The sequence below is a fragment of the Egretta garzetta genome, unplaced genomic scaffold (genome assembly GCF_000687185.1).
Source record: "Egretta garzetta isolate BGI_Z169 unplaced genomic scaffold, ASM68718v1 scaffold59, whole genome shotgun sequence".
In the NCBI taxonomy this organism is placed as follows: Eukaryota; Metazoa; Chordata; class Aves; order Pelecaniformes; family Ardeidae; genus Egretta; species Egretta garzetta.
The window spans coordinates 472960-486413 of NW_009267230.1; the positions used below are offsets into that span (position 1 = coordinate 472960).

General features: G+C 47.2%; 1 protein-coding gene across 1 annotated transcript in view; it reads left to right on the forward strand.

Annotated features, from left to right (window-relative positions):
* DNAI1 (dynein axonemal intermediate chain 1) overlaps positions 1 to 13454 on the forward strand; it is a 151829-nt gene that overhangs the window by 102840 nt on the left and 35535 nt on the right. The window contains exons 17-18 of the mRNA XM_009647339.1: positions 2253 to 2401; positions 3225 to 3324. Coding sequence (XP_009645634.1) covers positions 2253 to 2401; positions 3225 to 3324 — 249 coding nt within the window. The remainder of the gene's footprint in view (positions 1 to 2252; positions 2402 to 3224; positions 3325 to 13454) is intronic.

Here is a 13454-nt window from a genome sequence, read left to right on the forward strand (position 1 = left end):
AAAGGCCTTTCCCAGCCGTTCTAGTTAGCTTTTTTATTTGTTGAAGTCATACTTCTTTCTGAGCTTTTTCTCAACCTTGCGGTGTTTCTTCAAAATGCATCTTGGGAAGAACATGGCCCTGTTTCACACATCAGAAACAATACCAAAGGTTGGGGTGAACACGGTGTGGGGCTGGCAGGCACTGTCAGAGCATGGTGTATGGCGTTAGGCTAAAACAGGGATGCAGGGTTCATTTCTCGCAAGGGACAGAGCCAGGCGTCTACCCTACAGAAACCTTTTTGCTGCTGATTTCACAGGAAAATCACAGATCCCTTTCATATCAGGGCTTGGGCCTCAGCTCTGGGCCAGACTTGCAGACTCCAAAGCCAGTGCTGTGGATCAGCACATCCCAGGGCATGAAGGCCCTCCTGTACCAGTACCCCAAGAGCTGCACTGATCAAGGGCTCAGCCTCAACAAGGCTTTAAAAACAGAGTGCTGAGCATTACAGTTCTGTCGGATGCAGACAAATCTGGTTAGGATCTCACTCTTCAAAGTCCTCAGGTATTAGGGACCTTCAATCCACATACTTGGAAGGACAGATGGATAAAGCAGCTTCTCTCTTGTGTTAATTACTCATGACCCATTCTGTCTGTTCCCAGCAAAGTGACTTTCAAAACAAGCCAAGTACCAATTTTCCTGGTGGCTGAACATTAAGAATTATGAAGCAAAGTTATGAAACATGCCATTAAAGGAGATTTCAGTCCCATAATTACAGACAGGGACAGTAACTCAGAGACAGAGCACACAGCAAACTATTAGGAAGCTATAGACACTGTCAGTAAATTTCAGTGGGACATGAGCCACTTTCTTGTTTCTGTTTCCTACCACAGCAAGCTTCCCAGCGATGCAGGAGCTGCTGCTGTGTGAATAGTTTAGCACCCTCAATCCAGTACCTGCACCAATGCCCAGGGCCATTGGAAGAAAACAGGCCTGAGTACCCAGGCAGTGAGTGTCATGTGTAATAAACAGTTAAGTCTTATGAGTTGTTAGAGTTTTGGTTTGCAAGGATTACAGTCATGTAACACTCCAGCAATCCTGCCGCTCAGGCAGATGATATGTTGCTGCATTCATTAGGGAGTAATGAAAGGTGCTGAAAAGTCCTTGTAGAGACAGTACCGAGGCAGACCGACAGAAAATCCTGGAACCAACCCCAGCCTGCTGTGTGGATGCAGCCTGTGTGTGAGAACACAACCAAGAGGCCATTACTTGTGAGATCAGGTCCTTGTTGCTAACGAAGTAAGCCTCCAGACCCCTCTGAGCGGAGCAGGTTTGGGGAGGATAACCTAATTTTTCTGTGTACACAGAACTGACAGGATCTGGATTGAGTCCTGTATTCTGCTTGTGCAAACAAGCAGGTTGTAGTTTCTCCCCTCTTTCATGAGTTCATACACAAAGTGACTTTTCCAAGGCTCCAAAATGTTTTCCGGCTCTTACACACATCTTACATTTTTGCCATTCAGTAGCACCCACAGCTGTGATGCTGCTGTACTGTCCCTCAAAATGCACGTCCAGGGTTTGCGCAGTTCACAGGCTGCTGTTGGCTGGGGCACAGGTGGGCCACTTGCCCATCAGGAACATGCCTGAGTGCTGTCCCACCTCTTGTTCTCACACCCTTCTGGGAAGTCACGAGAGAAAGAACTGCAGCATCGTGTGATGGGCCAGGCTCTCAGAGTGGGCTTTGCAGGGTGATGGCAGGGAAGGGGCTTTTGGCACGTTCTCAAAATCCTTAGAGCCAAAGGGTCTGATAAGTCATTCTTGTACTGAGAGCACCATTACTGGAGGTTTTAATTGCAAACTTCAAATGCACATGGTGCTGTGTGCTCCTGAGCAACACAAGAGATGTTTTCCCCTGCCTTTCCTGAGAGCCTGTTACAGAGGCACAGCAGGAGCCCCGGCTGGCGGGAAGGCAACAGAGCTCCTGCAGTGGAGAATGGGCTCTGGGGCCTGGCTCTGGATGTAAATCCAACCACACAACTTCAATTCCTACTTCTGTGTATTGCAGAGGGGAGCTTGGTGTTGCCTGCAAGTGGGGTGAAATAGCATGTGTTAAGTTATTTAGTTTCTGTAGCACCTCTGTGTACCAGCCACCTCTTCCCAGACAGCCCAGAAGAGCCTGCCAGGCCATACAAGTATTCAGAGACATCCTTCTGCAGGAATATGAGCTCCAGGAGAAGGTCTAACTCTGATTACTGACTAGTTCTTTCCATTACAGTGTTCAAAGTGCTATTCAAGCCAATTTCTGGATGTGTTTGAAGCCCATCACATGGCTGTGGACTCAGTCAGCTGGAATCCCTACCACCTGAAAGTCTTCATTTCCTGCAGCTCTGACTGGACAGTCAAGATCTGGGATCACACCATCAAGTAGGTCCTGCTGGGTCCTGACATGGGTGGGGAGGTCTAGTCTCAGTTTCCCTCTTAGGGGTTGGTGCTAATTGCTTTCTTATCTCTGTTTTGGGGCTGATGACTCAGTTTTGTGCTCCCCACATACAAGGTATAAGATTTAGCATCAGCTGCCGCAGGAACTTGCCAAGCAGTGCAGCTCAGCACAAAGCCTGACTGCTTAGCTTTGGACCTGGCTTTCTTCAGGCAGGACTTACTGTGGCAGGGTTATTCTTCTGGAGCAAAGCTATAGAGAAATATCAGGGGCTGGCTTATGGCCTCAGGGGCAGACACCTCCCAAGAGCCAGAGAGGGGGGAAAAAAGAAAGGAACATTTAAACATACATAATGAAGTTCAGGGTTAGTGGTTGAGGAATGTCTGGTTTCAGTCAGGAAATTGATTTTGTTGTAAATCAGTCAGAGTCAAATATTTCCTGTTGCCAATACTGCTCTAATATTCAATGTTGTTGTCAGAAGTCTAGAGAGGGAAAATCACTTTTTCCCGCATGATTATTAATCAGAGAGACTCCATCTTGCTGCGTGCATTGTGGGGAAGCTTTCAAAATGCTTTCAGAAAGAAAGAAACATGCTACCTTTCTTCTCATCACAGCAGGACCAATCCTGACCCATTTGGGGTGATACTTGGCTTTGCTTTGGCTTTGGCTCAGAGTCTGGCTGGTATCTGACATAGAGAAATACCCCATCTCCCACACACGCTGTAGCATCGAAGTATTTATAGCTCAACGTTTCACTTCCAGAGCAGTGCGTGTTTAAATGAGTTCTTTTCCCTGGGTCTTTTTTTACAGGACTCCGATGTTTATTTATGATCTGAATTCTGCTGTAGCCGACGTTGCATGGTCCCCTTACTCCTCCACGGTCTTTGCTGCAGTCACCACTGATGGCAAGGTGAGAGGCTGGGAGCAATGCTGCTCTGATCTGAGCTAAGAGAAAGTCAAGGGAGATTAGGGTTGAGTGTGGGGACAGGTCAGCCCAATCCTGGCCAAGCACGCTGGGGACCTGTGGATGCCCCACCCGCAGGAATCCACCACAGTGACAGGCTGAATTGGCTGCACCTTGCCTGAGCTGCTTGCCTCAGGATGGCAGGGTCATTTTGGTAGCCCAAGGCCCTAAAACTACCAATTCCTTTTGCTTAATCTCATTACAGAGGACACAGAAGTCATAAAGTAAGAGATGAAAAACCTGGGCAGCAGCATTTCTTACTCCTTCTCCCCCTAAGGTCTATCACACCCCTACAAGCAACAAGGCCAGAAATCTCTCAGCTGCAGCCCAGTCATGCAAACAGCTGATGTTAAATCCCAAATCAGAGGGCTTTTGGCAGATGCTGAGGATCAGCTGCACATACCACTGTAGCCTTGACAAACCCACCAGAAATGCATGTGGCCCCTCTCATCTAAGCACAGGTGTTTCTTGGGGGCCAAGCCCGCCAGACCCCTAGCATAAGCAAGCCAAATTAGTCCTAGTTTTCTCCTCTTACTCCAGGGATGGAGGTACTCAGAGGACAGAGAGGAAAGCAGGGTTCAGGGAACAGGCTGCTTTTTCCTGTGCTTTCCTGCCAAGGGGTATGCATATCCCTGGGCATGAATAGCTCACTCTTCAACATTGCTTCTGCAGCATTAAGATAGGTGTTGCAAATGCATGCAAGTCCCTGCTTGCTTTTGTGTTGACCACGTCAGTGCAGGTGTGCAGCTTGCACATGCCAGGAGAAAAACACTTAACTCCCTCTATGTGAAATCAGCTTATTAACCAGTGCATCCCTGAGGATGGAGAGATGATGTGCCAGATCAGAGCACCCCTAGTACAAGCTGACATTAGGCCATTGAACCTCCAAGGTATAGAAAAGCAATAAAATAAAGTGGTTATATACTTATATTGATATTAAAAAATCAATTATAGTAGAAAGCCCAGGGTCAGCCAATAGAACTTTGTTCCAATTAAATAAAATCAACATTTTCCCACTGTGTGAGGCTGTCTCCAAGAGTAATGATTTGGTAATGAAGTACTTAGACCAGTCCTAATATCGAGATGATGGCAGTTATAATTTTGCCCCTAGCTGTCCATCCTAGTAGCTCAGATGGTTAATTAGGGCCTGGCAAGTAGCCACAACACGTAGCTATCCATCAACACTGGTTTTGTACTGTAAGACCATGTTGCTCTGTCACCATGGGCTGTGTGTTTTGCTGGTATAAATTGGAAAGTCTGTGCAGTTTGGCCAAATTACTCTAGCAAAAAGATGGCCTTTATATATCTCTATCATTGAATTGATGCCTTGGCAACTTTATTGCAGTTTAACCTTTATGTTATAGCAAAAAATTCATTTCACTGATACACTGGCTCAGGCTGTGAATTTGTCTCTCCCAGGCTAAGCAATAGAAATCTCTTCACTGGGGCACCTGGTCTCCCTGGGAAGCTCAGGATGCCAGAGCCTGCAGAAAGCACTGTTGATGCTTTTCCCTTGCAGGCAGCGTCAGGATTGGGCCCTTTGTCCATGGATCTGTCTGTCCCCATTCTCCCATATACTAAATAAAAGGCCTGCATGAATAAAATGAATGCATTCAGCATTATACATCCTCTGACTTGTTTTCCACAAGTGAAGCTGTGTGTGCCCTCAAACCTGGCAAGGGTCCTGCTCAGCTTCGACTTGAGTGCTCACCAGCAGTGCAGACAACTGCATCCTGGCACCTAACTGTGGGGAAGAGGATGGAGATGTCTGCAGGCTGTGGTACATCCTGGGCAGATGGAGGGTAAACACTGAGCATACTTGTATTTCTTATTCATGTGGTCAAGTTGCTGCGATGATAGCTCATCCCTAGGGAGGCTTTGTGCTATTCACTTAGGCCATGTTCTTTGTCAGATCTTTACCTGCTGCAGAGAAGCTCCTATGGACTTGGCAAGAGTTTGTGTAATGGGTCCTTTCCATCCCACCCTTAGCTTGTTGTAGCCACTGCTGCAGTGACTCTAGCTGTGTCGCTGCAGAGTCACCTTAGCTGCAGCATCTATGGGCCTGGAGTTCATATGAGGTTATGGATAAGGCAGAAGACTGTCTGACTTGGCACCACTGCACCCAGGGTACCTCACCTTCGCTATCCTACCTTGGATCTAATTCAGCAATCCTAATTAGATTCTAATCTAGTAGGATCTAATTCTGCTTTATGCCTTTAGTTCCAAACTCTCAGAAGAGTGGCTATCAGCCATGAGCAGCCAGAATTGGGCTGCCTAGCAGGAAAGGTCCAGACAAGAGCTGCCTTCCCATTGCAGTAGGCTGGCCAGACTGATGCTGATAGAAATCCTGGGCCTCTGTGCTAGCCACTAACCATGTTGGTTGCAGCAGGGTGTGTCTGAGACATGGTTTAGTTGCTATTTTGAACAGAACCTTCTAGATCTGCAGTGGAAGTGGAATAAATAGTTGTTTACAGCCTTTTCGTTCCTGGATATATTCCATTTTGTAGCAGAGTGCACTTCTTGGGAATAACTCAGCACCTCGCAAAGGGCAGTCTCTGTTAATGCTAGGAAAAAATCTACGTTAACAGGATACAGAAAACTGCAGGACATGCAGCCAGAAAATAAAACATTAAAGGCCTCCTGTTTATAAACAGCCTTTAGCTTTGCATCCACACATAATTATGCCTGCAAAACTTGAAGGTTGCCTAGAGGTGGTTTTAAAATCAGGCCCTAATTGTAGTCTTAAAGGGATACCTGGCATATTTTGAAAAACATATTTCCTTATTCAAGCTGATGCTGTGTCCAAAATGTGTGTATCCGCCCCCTAACTCCTAAGACTGACTTGGAAACTGGGGCATTTTATAATATAAACATCTCTCAATCCCGATGAATCCAGGAGGTGCGGATTTAAGAAAAGCTGTAACTATCAGGGGCATATGATAAAATGTGTGTATTGGTAGCTGGGCTCTGGACATCACCACTTCTTCATAAATAACCTGAGTGTGCACGTTCTGCTACTGGTGCAGTGGATACTAACTGCTGCTATTGCTCTTTATCATGTTCTGGGTAATTTCCTTAGTCTGCTGCTCTGCCTGATGGCCATTTTATTTCAGAATGAGCATAAATGATTTGCAATGAAAATTTAAATAAATTGATCACTGAGACATGCACATCCGTGCCAACACTGCCTGGAAAAAAACTCTCAGTTCTATAACTAGGTGCCTAAATAAATGACTTGATTTTAAAAGGACTGGACAGCCAGCTGCTTTTATGGAAGCTAGTCTCTGCTTGATGCGTTCAGAGTGGTTGCTATAGAGCATTCAGCTTTGGTTTCAATCAGTGTGCTAAGTCCGCTGCAGTTGCGCTCTGTGATTGCATTTCAGATGACACTTACGTTCCTTGATGACTCCACAGTGGTTCCTAAAGCAGACAGGTAGAGAGATCTGTTATTTCTAAACATGGGTCCTGCAGCTCTGTTGGCTGGCAGCAGCTCTGTGGTCCCTCCAGGCCATCTCCTACAGGGACCCGGGTGCAGATACTGATGTGATTAGCATTGAAATAAAATGAGGCTAGAGAACACCTAGTTTAGCTTAAGTTGTAAATGGTAAAAGCCTGACATGAAGAAAAAGGCTAGCTGGGATGAGAGACCTGCTCTGGAAATAAAAAAGACTGTGGAGGTGGATTTGGATGCCTGTACTCCTACATTTAGGGTGTGGGAAATCTGGGGATGTTGGTCAGCTTATAATAAGGACAGAGGGCAGCGAAATGGAGAGGGGTGGAATTCAACCCCTATGGCATGAGTTTGCTTTAAGCCCATCTCAAACTTACACTTAAAGCAGAAAAAAAAAAAAAAATTGAAACATGTAAAAGCATGAATCATACCTGAAGTTTCCTTCTTGGGCTTCTTTTCCTTATTTAAGGCAAATAAGTAAATGGTATTGGCAGGTTGTGCTGTACAGGGGCAGTGCTACAAACCTCCACATCTGGCTCACTCCAGGCGTGTGGATGCTTTCCTGTGCTGAATTCATGCATGAATTGTTACCTGAATTGTTACCCCTGTTAAAAAAGTCAAAGATGCCCACACCATAAGTGTCCCCAGTGGCTGGATCGCAGGCTGTGGGCCACAGCTACCCCATGCAATGGCTGCAATGGCGTGGTCAAGCTGAGCTTGTTCAGCCTGGAGAAGGAACCCAGCAGCAGCCTGCAAGTACCTACAAGGAGGTCATCAAGAAGTTTGAGCCAAGCTTTTCACAGCAGTGTGTGAAGGGGTGATGAGACACAACAGCTGAAATGAGTTGAAACGAGAGGTTTGGACTGGATATAAGGAAAAGCTTTCACAGTGAAGGCAGTCAAGTAATGGAACAGCTTGCCCAGAGAGATTGTGCTATCTCTGTCCATGAAGGTTTTCAAGACCAGATTAAGTAGAGCCCTGGGCAACCACCTCTGACCTCAGAGCTGACCCTGCCTTGGGCAAGAGGTTGGGCTAGAGACTCCTGGGGGTCCCTTCCAACCTGAATTATCTTCTTACCCTGTGACACTATGAAATGTCCTTGTGTGAGAAGGAGGATCCCAAGGGGTTTACAAAAGGCTTGGGAGCATGCACTGAGTACAAGTCCATTTGCTCTCATGTTTTTGTCATCTGTGTCCTTCATGAGTAATGTGGCAAGGGCAAAGTGATGTTATAGCCATCTTTAGTAAATATTGATAGCCTCAAGATAAATGCCATCCAAGTGTGCACTCTGCAGAGAAAGCTGCTCAGACATATGCTCCAGGGCTTTTCCCCATTACTGAAGCTGTTGACCTTTCAAGATGTGAAATACTTGAAATGACCCAAACCTTCAGGAAATTAGCTAATGCTTTGTGCTGCTCAGGAAGTGAGTGTGCCCTTTCCTCCTTATATAAACATATTTTACTGAACAACTTCTTTGCATGAGAAGCCTTGAAGACCAGGTTCCTGTTGTATCTCACTTACAGGATAAGACGCCAAAGAAATTCTTGTTATCTTGATACCCATCCTCTCCGAGCTAGGAGAGAAACACTTGTTTGGCACTGGCATGTGTGTGTGTTCATAGAGCAATTTGCAGAGATGTGCTGCCCATTTAAGCATTGACCAGCAGCAAAAGCCAATCTCTGTCTTTAAAAGCATGAATGATTTTGCAGATAAGAGGCTTGCTAAACTTTCCAGGCTTGCAAACATTTCTTTGGATATTTTGGACCTAATTGTGCCTCTCCTTGTAGGGCATGAATCAGGGGTGCCAGCAGCCAATGCTTTTGCCCAGGAAAGTCAGGACTGTGAACCCCTCACAGCTACAGATGTCCCTGCTGCATCCTCCTACCCTTCTGCAATAGCCCATGGAGTTTGTCCATGCCTTATGGGGCCATTGCTAGCTCTGCAGGGCTGGGACAAGGCATCTCCCGGCTCTCTGCATCATGGCTGTGGCAATGGCTGGGGTGTGAAAACACTAAAAGAGTGCAGGTCCCTTTGCCATCACCCAGAAGGGCCTTTGAGTAGGCTGGAGTGGGCAGGGGCTTTCTTAGAATGGCTTTGAAATTGCATTCACAGTCTAAGTGGTTGTTTTCCGGTAAAACTGTTCATTTTCGTCTGCCGCAAAACCTAAAAGGCTCTTTCTTACTCCCTGCTGTATCTTTGAGATTGATGTGGACTGCTGGGCAGACTTATGTCTGCTTTAAAACAAGGGCTAGTGGCATGTCAAAACTCAATGAGTTAGATGGGCAAAGTCCCTGGAATTAATGCTGCCTCCACTTTGTGCCAGTCGGGCTGTCCTCCCTTCTCCTCCCCCGACCACAAAGGTCTCTGTGAACTGGCATTTCTCTCCCCTAGCAGCTGCTTTTAGGGAATGAAGCTGGCCTGGAAGACTTTAGTTTGTCCCTGTAGATTCTGAGCCCTCAAGTCTATCCTGCTGCATCTCCCATCCCATCGTAGGGTACTCTGGTGTGCTCCAAGCCTCAAGATGTGCATCAGGCACCTCAGGACATGACTGCTCACTCACACCCCTTAGACACTGAGTTGCAGGTGAGGTGACTTTGTCAGCCCAGTAGTTGGTTTCAGTGCAAAATCAAACTGATAAATTTAAACCACTTTTGTCAGTGACTTTGCAGGAATTGTTTCTTACACAGATGCTCACCAGCCAGTTTTTCATTACTAGAGCTATTGCTCTTTCAGGTTATGAAATGCAGCATTTTGATGAAGCCTACCTGCTGAGATTAACTAGTTTGTTGAGCCACACAGGAACCAAGTTTGCCTTTTTCTGCTTGCATGGACGTATGTGAGTGAAAAAATTACTTGGGCAGCATCTCCAAAGATCTCATTGATTCACCTGTTAGGCTTTGCATAAAAACCTGCTGGGGGCACAGAGCTCATCAGAATTATCTGAGAGAGTTTAGAAATCTGCTCTTTTTATTGGCCACTGCTAAGAATGGCCCCTCACTTAGGTTTCAATTTGCAAGCAGGGACAATTGGCATTAGGGCCACTGCGAGCCTCCAGCCGTCTGCCCCATCCTGCTGTACAGAGAGAGCAGTTCCTGAACGTTGATGTTTATTGCTTGGCATTTTATAATTACCTAAAATCTGTGCTGGTTCATTTTAAATACCAGTCTCCAAACTGTGACAGTTCAATATGTGCCTTATGAACAGTGTTGCTGGCAGAGAGCAGTGACTGCTTCTCCCATCAGACTCAACGCTGCCCTTGCTTGTGCAACTGCCTGACTTCACCCATGCCCCAGCCTCCAATGCTGACTTTCTTCAGCGGGGCATAGCCAGGACCCTGCCAGCCTGTGAAGAGATGGAGCTTGGTCCTAGTTGATGAGGACCTGTTTCAGGGGCTGACATCAGGGGCTGGGCTGTGTGGGTTGCTGTAGAGACAGCACAGGAGGACTGGTGCAGCTGGGGTGTATTTGCGTAGCACAGCCTTGGGAGATTCACCCCAGGGCTTATAAGGGACTGGTTGAAACAGTCCGCCTGTTCTTCACCAGATATTTGGGATGGCTGGCAGAGTAGGAAAGTGTTAGAGGACTGGAGGAAAGACTCTTTGCCCAGCATTCAGGAGCATGACTGTTCAGGAGAGATTAGGCAGCTGAAATTATGCTATCCAGAAAGATCCTGGGACAAATCATTGAATGGTCTATTGTAAGCACCAGCAGATCAAGGAACAGCCGGTCTAGTAAGGCTTTAGTAAGGCCATATCACATAAACCTGATCTAATACTGGTTTTGAGTGTAACAGGCCTAGTAGATCAGAGGAAGGAGATGTAATACATGCTTACAGGTTGACTTCAGGAACATTGCTCGTGCAAGCCCATGAGCAAACTACAAGGCAGGTGAGAAGGTGGATGTGGCACGATGGAAGTCATCCTCAGCAGAGCGTGCCATGCAGCTAGGGATGCTTCAGGGACTGACACTGGCGCTGAAACCCAGCAGCAATCATGGGGGGACTAAGCGGACAGGACTTACAAGTGCTTTGGTGCCAGAACTGGAATTGTAAATGAGCTTGATAACCTCAGCAGTAATTTGCCGTCAGTGAGATGAAATTCAGTAAAGACACAAACTGAATGTGCAATATGAAATGAGCACTAATTGGGGAAGCAGCAGGACTGTAAGGGAGGCTGGGGCCAGGGACTGCCTGTGCTGCCGTGCTCTTACTGGCACTGTGCTGCTGAGACAAACCCTGGGAGAGGCAGGGGAGTCACCCCGTGAGCTCAGCTGGGGCTCAGGCTGGAGTTTGGATGCTGGTCTATAAGAAAGGGTCATCTCCGCTGTTGCAGACGGGATTGCAGCATAGGGCAGAGGTACCGGCTGCTATCAGCAGCCTAGCTATTGCATGAGTTCAGCACAGATTAGTTGCTCTGACTTTCACCTTTCATAAGTCATTTGGAAAGTATCATTAAATTTATTACAAAAGTGAAGAGCAGAAGGAGGCTTTGTGATTCATTCCAAAGCATGCTATTGATGTTAAAGAGGGGGAAAAAAAAAAAAAAGAAGTGTCACGGGAAACATAAGAGAATCATGCTAAACCAAACCGAAGTGCAACCAGCTCAGGGGTAGGATGTATCAGCTATTTAGCACTAGCTAACAGCATTCAGAAGCGTGCAGGACCGAGACCTGAAGGAGATTATCCTAATCACTGAGCCTCTCAGAGCAGAGCCAGGCTGGCAGAAGTGGTGACTGACAAGGAAGGTAGCTCAGATAAACAAGCACTTTCTTGTAAAACAATGTAACGGGATTTCCAGAAGAGGTCAAATGGTCCTCAGCCTGTCGGAATGAATAGCAGCTCTTCTGCGTGCCGAGGCTTTGATTTCTTACTGGCTCGTGGGAGCTGAGTCAAATCAGCTGAGGCTGATGCTCTTTTCCTACCATGTCAAATCGGGAGCAACCCAGTTCTTACAGAATGAGGAAAAGCTGAGAGTTGCAGCTCTACAGTGAAGCATCTCCTACAGTTTAGCCAGGTGATGCAGACATTCTCTTCCGTGCTGTGTCACCCACCCTGGAGCAGCGGGCTGGGATGCTGCAGGGCAGGGGGATGTGCTTAGTCCTCTCCTGTACCCCAGGACATGCAGCCAGCTCCTGGCTGGCAAAGTTCACCAGCTCAGACCAAAAAGGAGCTTTCACAGGTGTCTGCCCATGCTCCTGAGCTCTGTAACAGAGCTGGGGTCCTTCTGCCAGTAGCATGAAAGTGCTGTGAAAGCCCATGAATTTTAGGGTCTGTCTGGTGCTGGTATTGGGGCAGCTTAGGACCAGCATTCCTGTGTTGTCATTTCTGCCGTGTCTCCTTTCCTCCTGCCAAGCCCCTGACTGCCCAGCATGTCAGAGGGACCAAGGACTGTCTTGAAACCCTTATTTGTTACTCAAAAATATCCTCCTAGAGAAAATTAACTGTACTGGAGGCTGTTCTAGCTGCAGTGGGAGTACAGAAGTCATGCAAAGTAAGGCATCCACCACATGGCAGCTTGGCTTTGATGAAAGCTGGGGCTGCCCTGCCTGCCCTGTGCCTTTAGGATGCTCCAGCAGCTGTCTTGGTGCTAGACAGGGGCTGGGGGTGACCTGCCCACTTGTTAAATATATTACCTGAGAGTTTGAAACAAATCATCTGTGGAGTTTGCAAATGGATGAGGTATCCATGATTCAGTCAAGAAAATGAGGTAAATCTGTCACAAGGACAGTGAAAGCCAAGCAGTGAAAGAGATGTCAACTGGTAAAGGGCAGCATGATATTAAATTATCCCTCACCTTTTGCTCTTGCACTGATTTTATTCTTTGTTGCCAAGTTACCAGGTACATCTGCCTTGTTCTTACACACATATATATTTCCCCCCAGCCTTGGTTCTGGTTGCTGTCAGGTTTTTTGTGAGCCCAGACCACTACTGGGGAGTGAAGGCTTGTAGGTCTGGAAGAAAAGGACTGCAAAGTCTGCAGTCACTGCAGACACAGCATGTGTTCGAGGCATGCAATAAAGGCAGGGTAGGTCAAAGTAGCTCTTCAGCTCCCTTCTTCGTAGATTCGTAGAATCATTTAGGTTGAAAAATATCTCTAAGATCATTTAGTCCAACCATTAACCTAACCCTGGCAAAGCCACCACTAAACCATGGCCCCAAGCACCTTCTCTACCCATCTTTTAAATAACTCCAGGGATGGGGACTCCACCACTTTCCTGGGCAGCCTGGTCCAATGCTTGACAACCCTTTTGGAGAAGAAATTTTTCCCAAGATCCAATCTAAACTGCCCCTGGTGCAACTTGAGGCCATTTCCTCTCATCTTATCCCTTGTTACTTGGCAGAAGAGACCAAACCCCATCTGGCTCCCCCCTCCTGTCAGGCAGTTGTAGGGAGCCATAAGGTCTCCCCTCAGCCTCCTCTACTCCAGGCTGAACACCCCCAGCTTCCCCAGCTGATCCCCATCAGCCTTGGCCTCCAGACCCCTCATCAGCTTTGTTGTCCTTCTCTGGACATGCTCCAGCCCCTCCATGTCCTTCTGGGAGTGAGGGGCCCAACCCTGAACCCAGCATTTGAGGGGTGGCCTCACCAGTGCCCAGGACAGGGGCATGGTCACTGCCCTGCTCCTGCT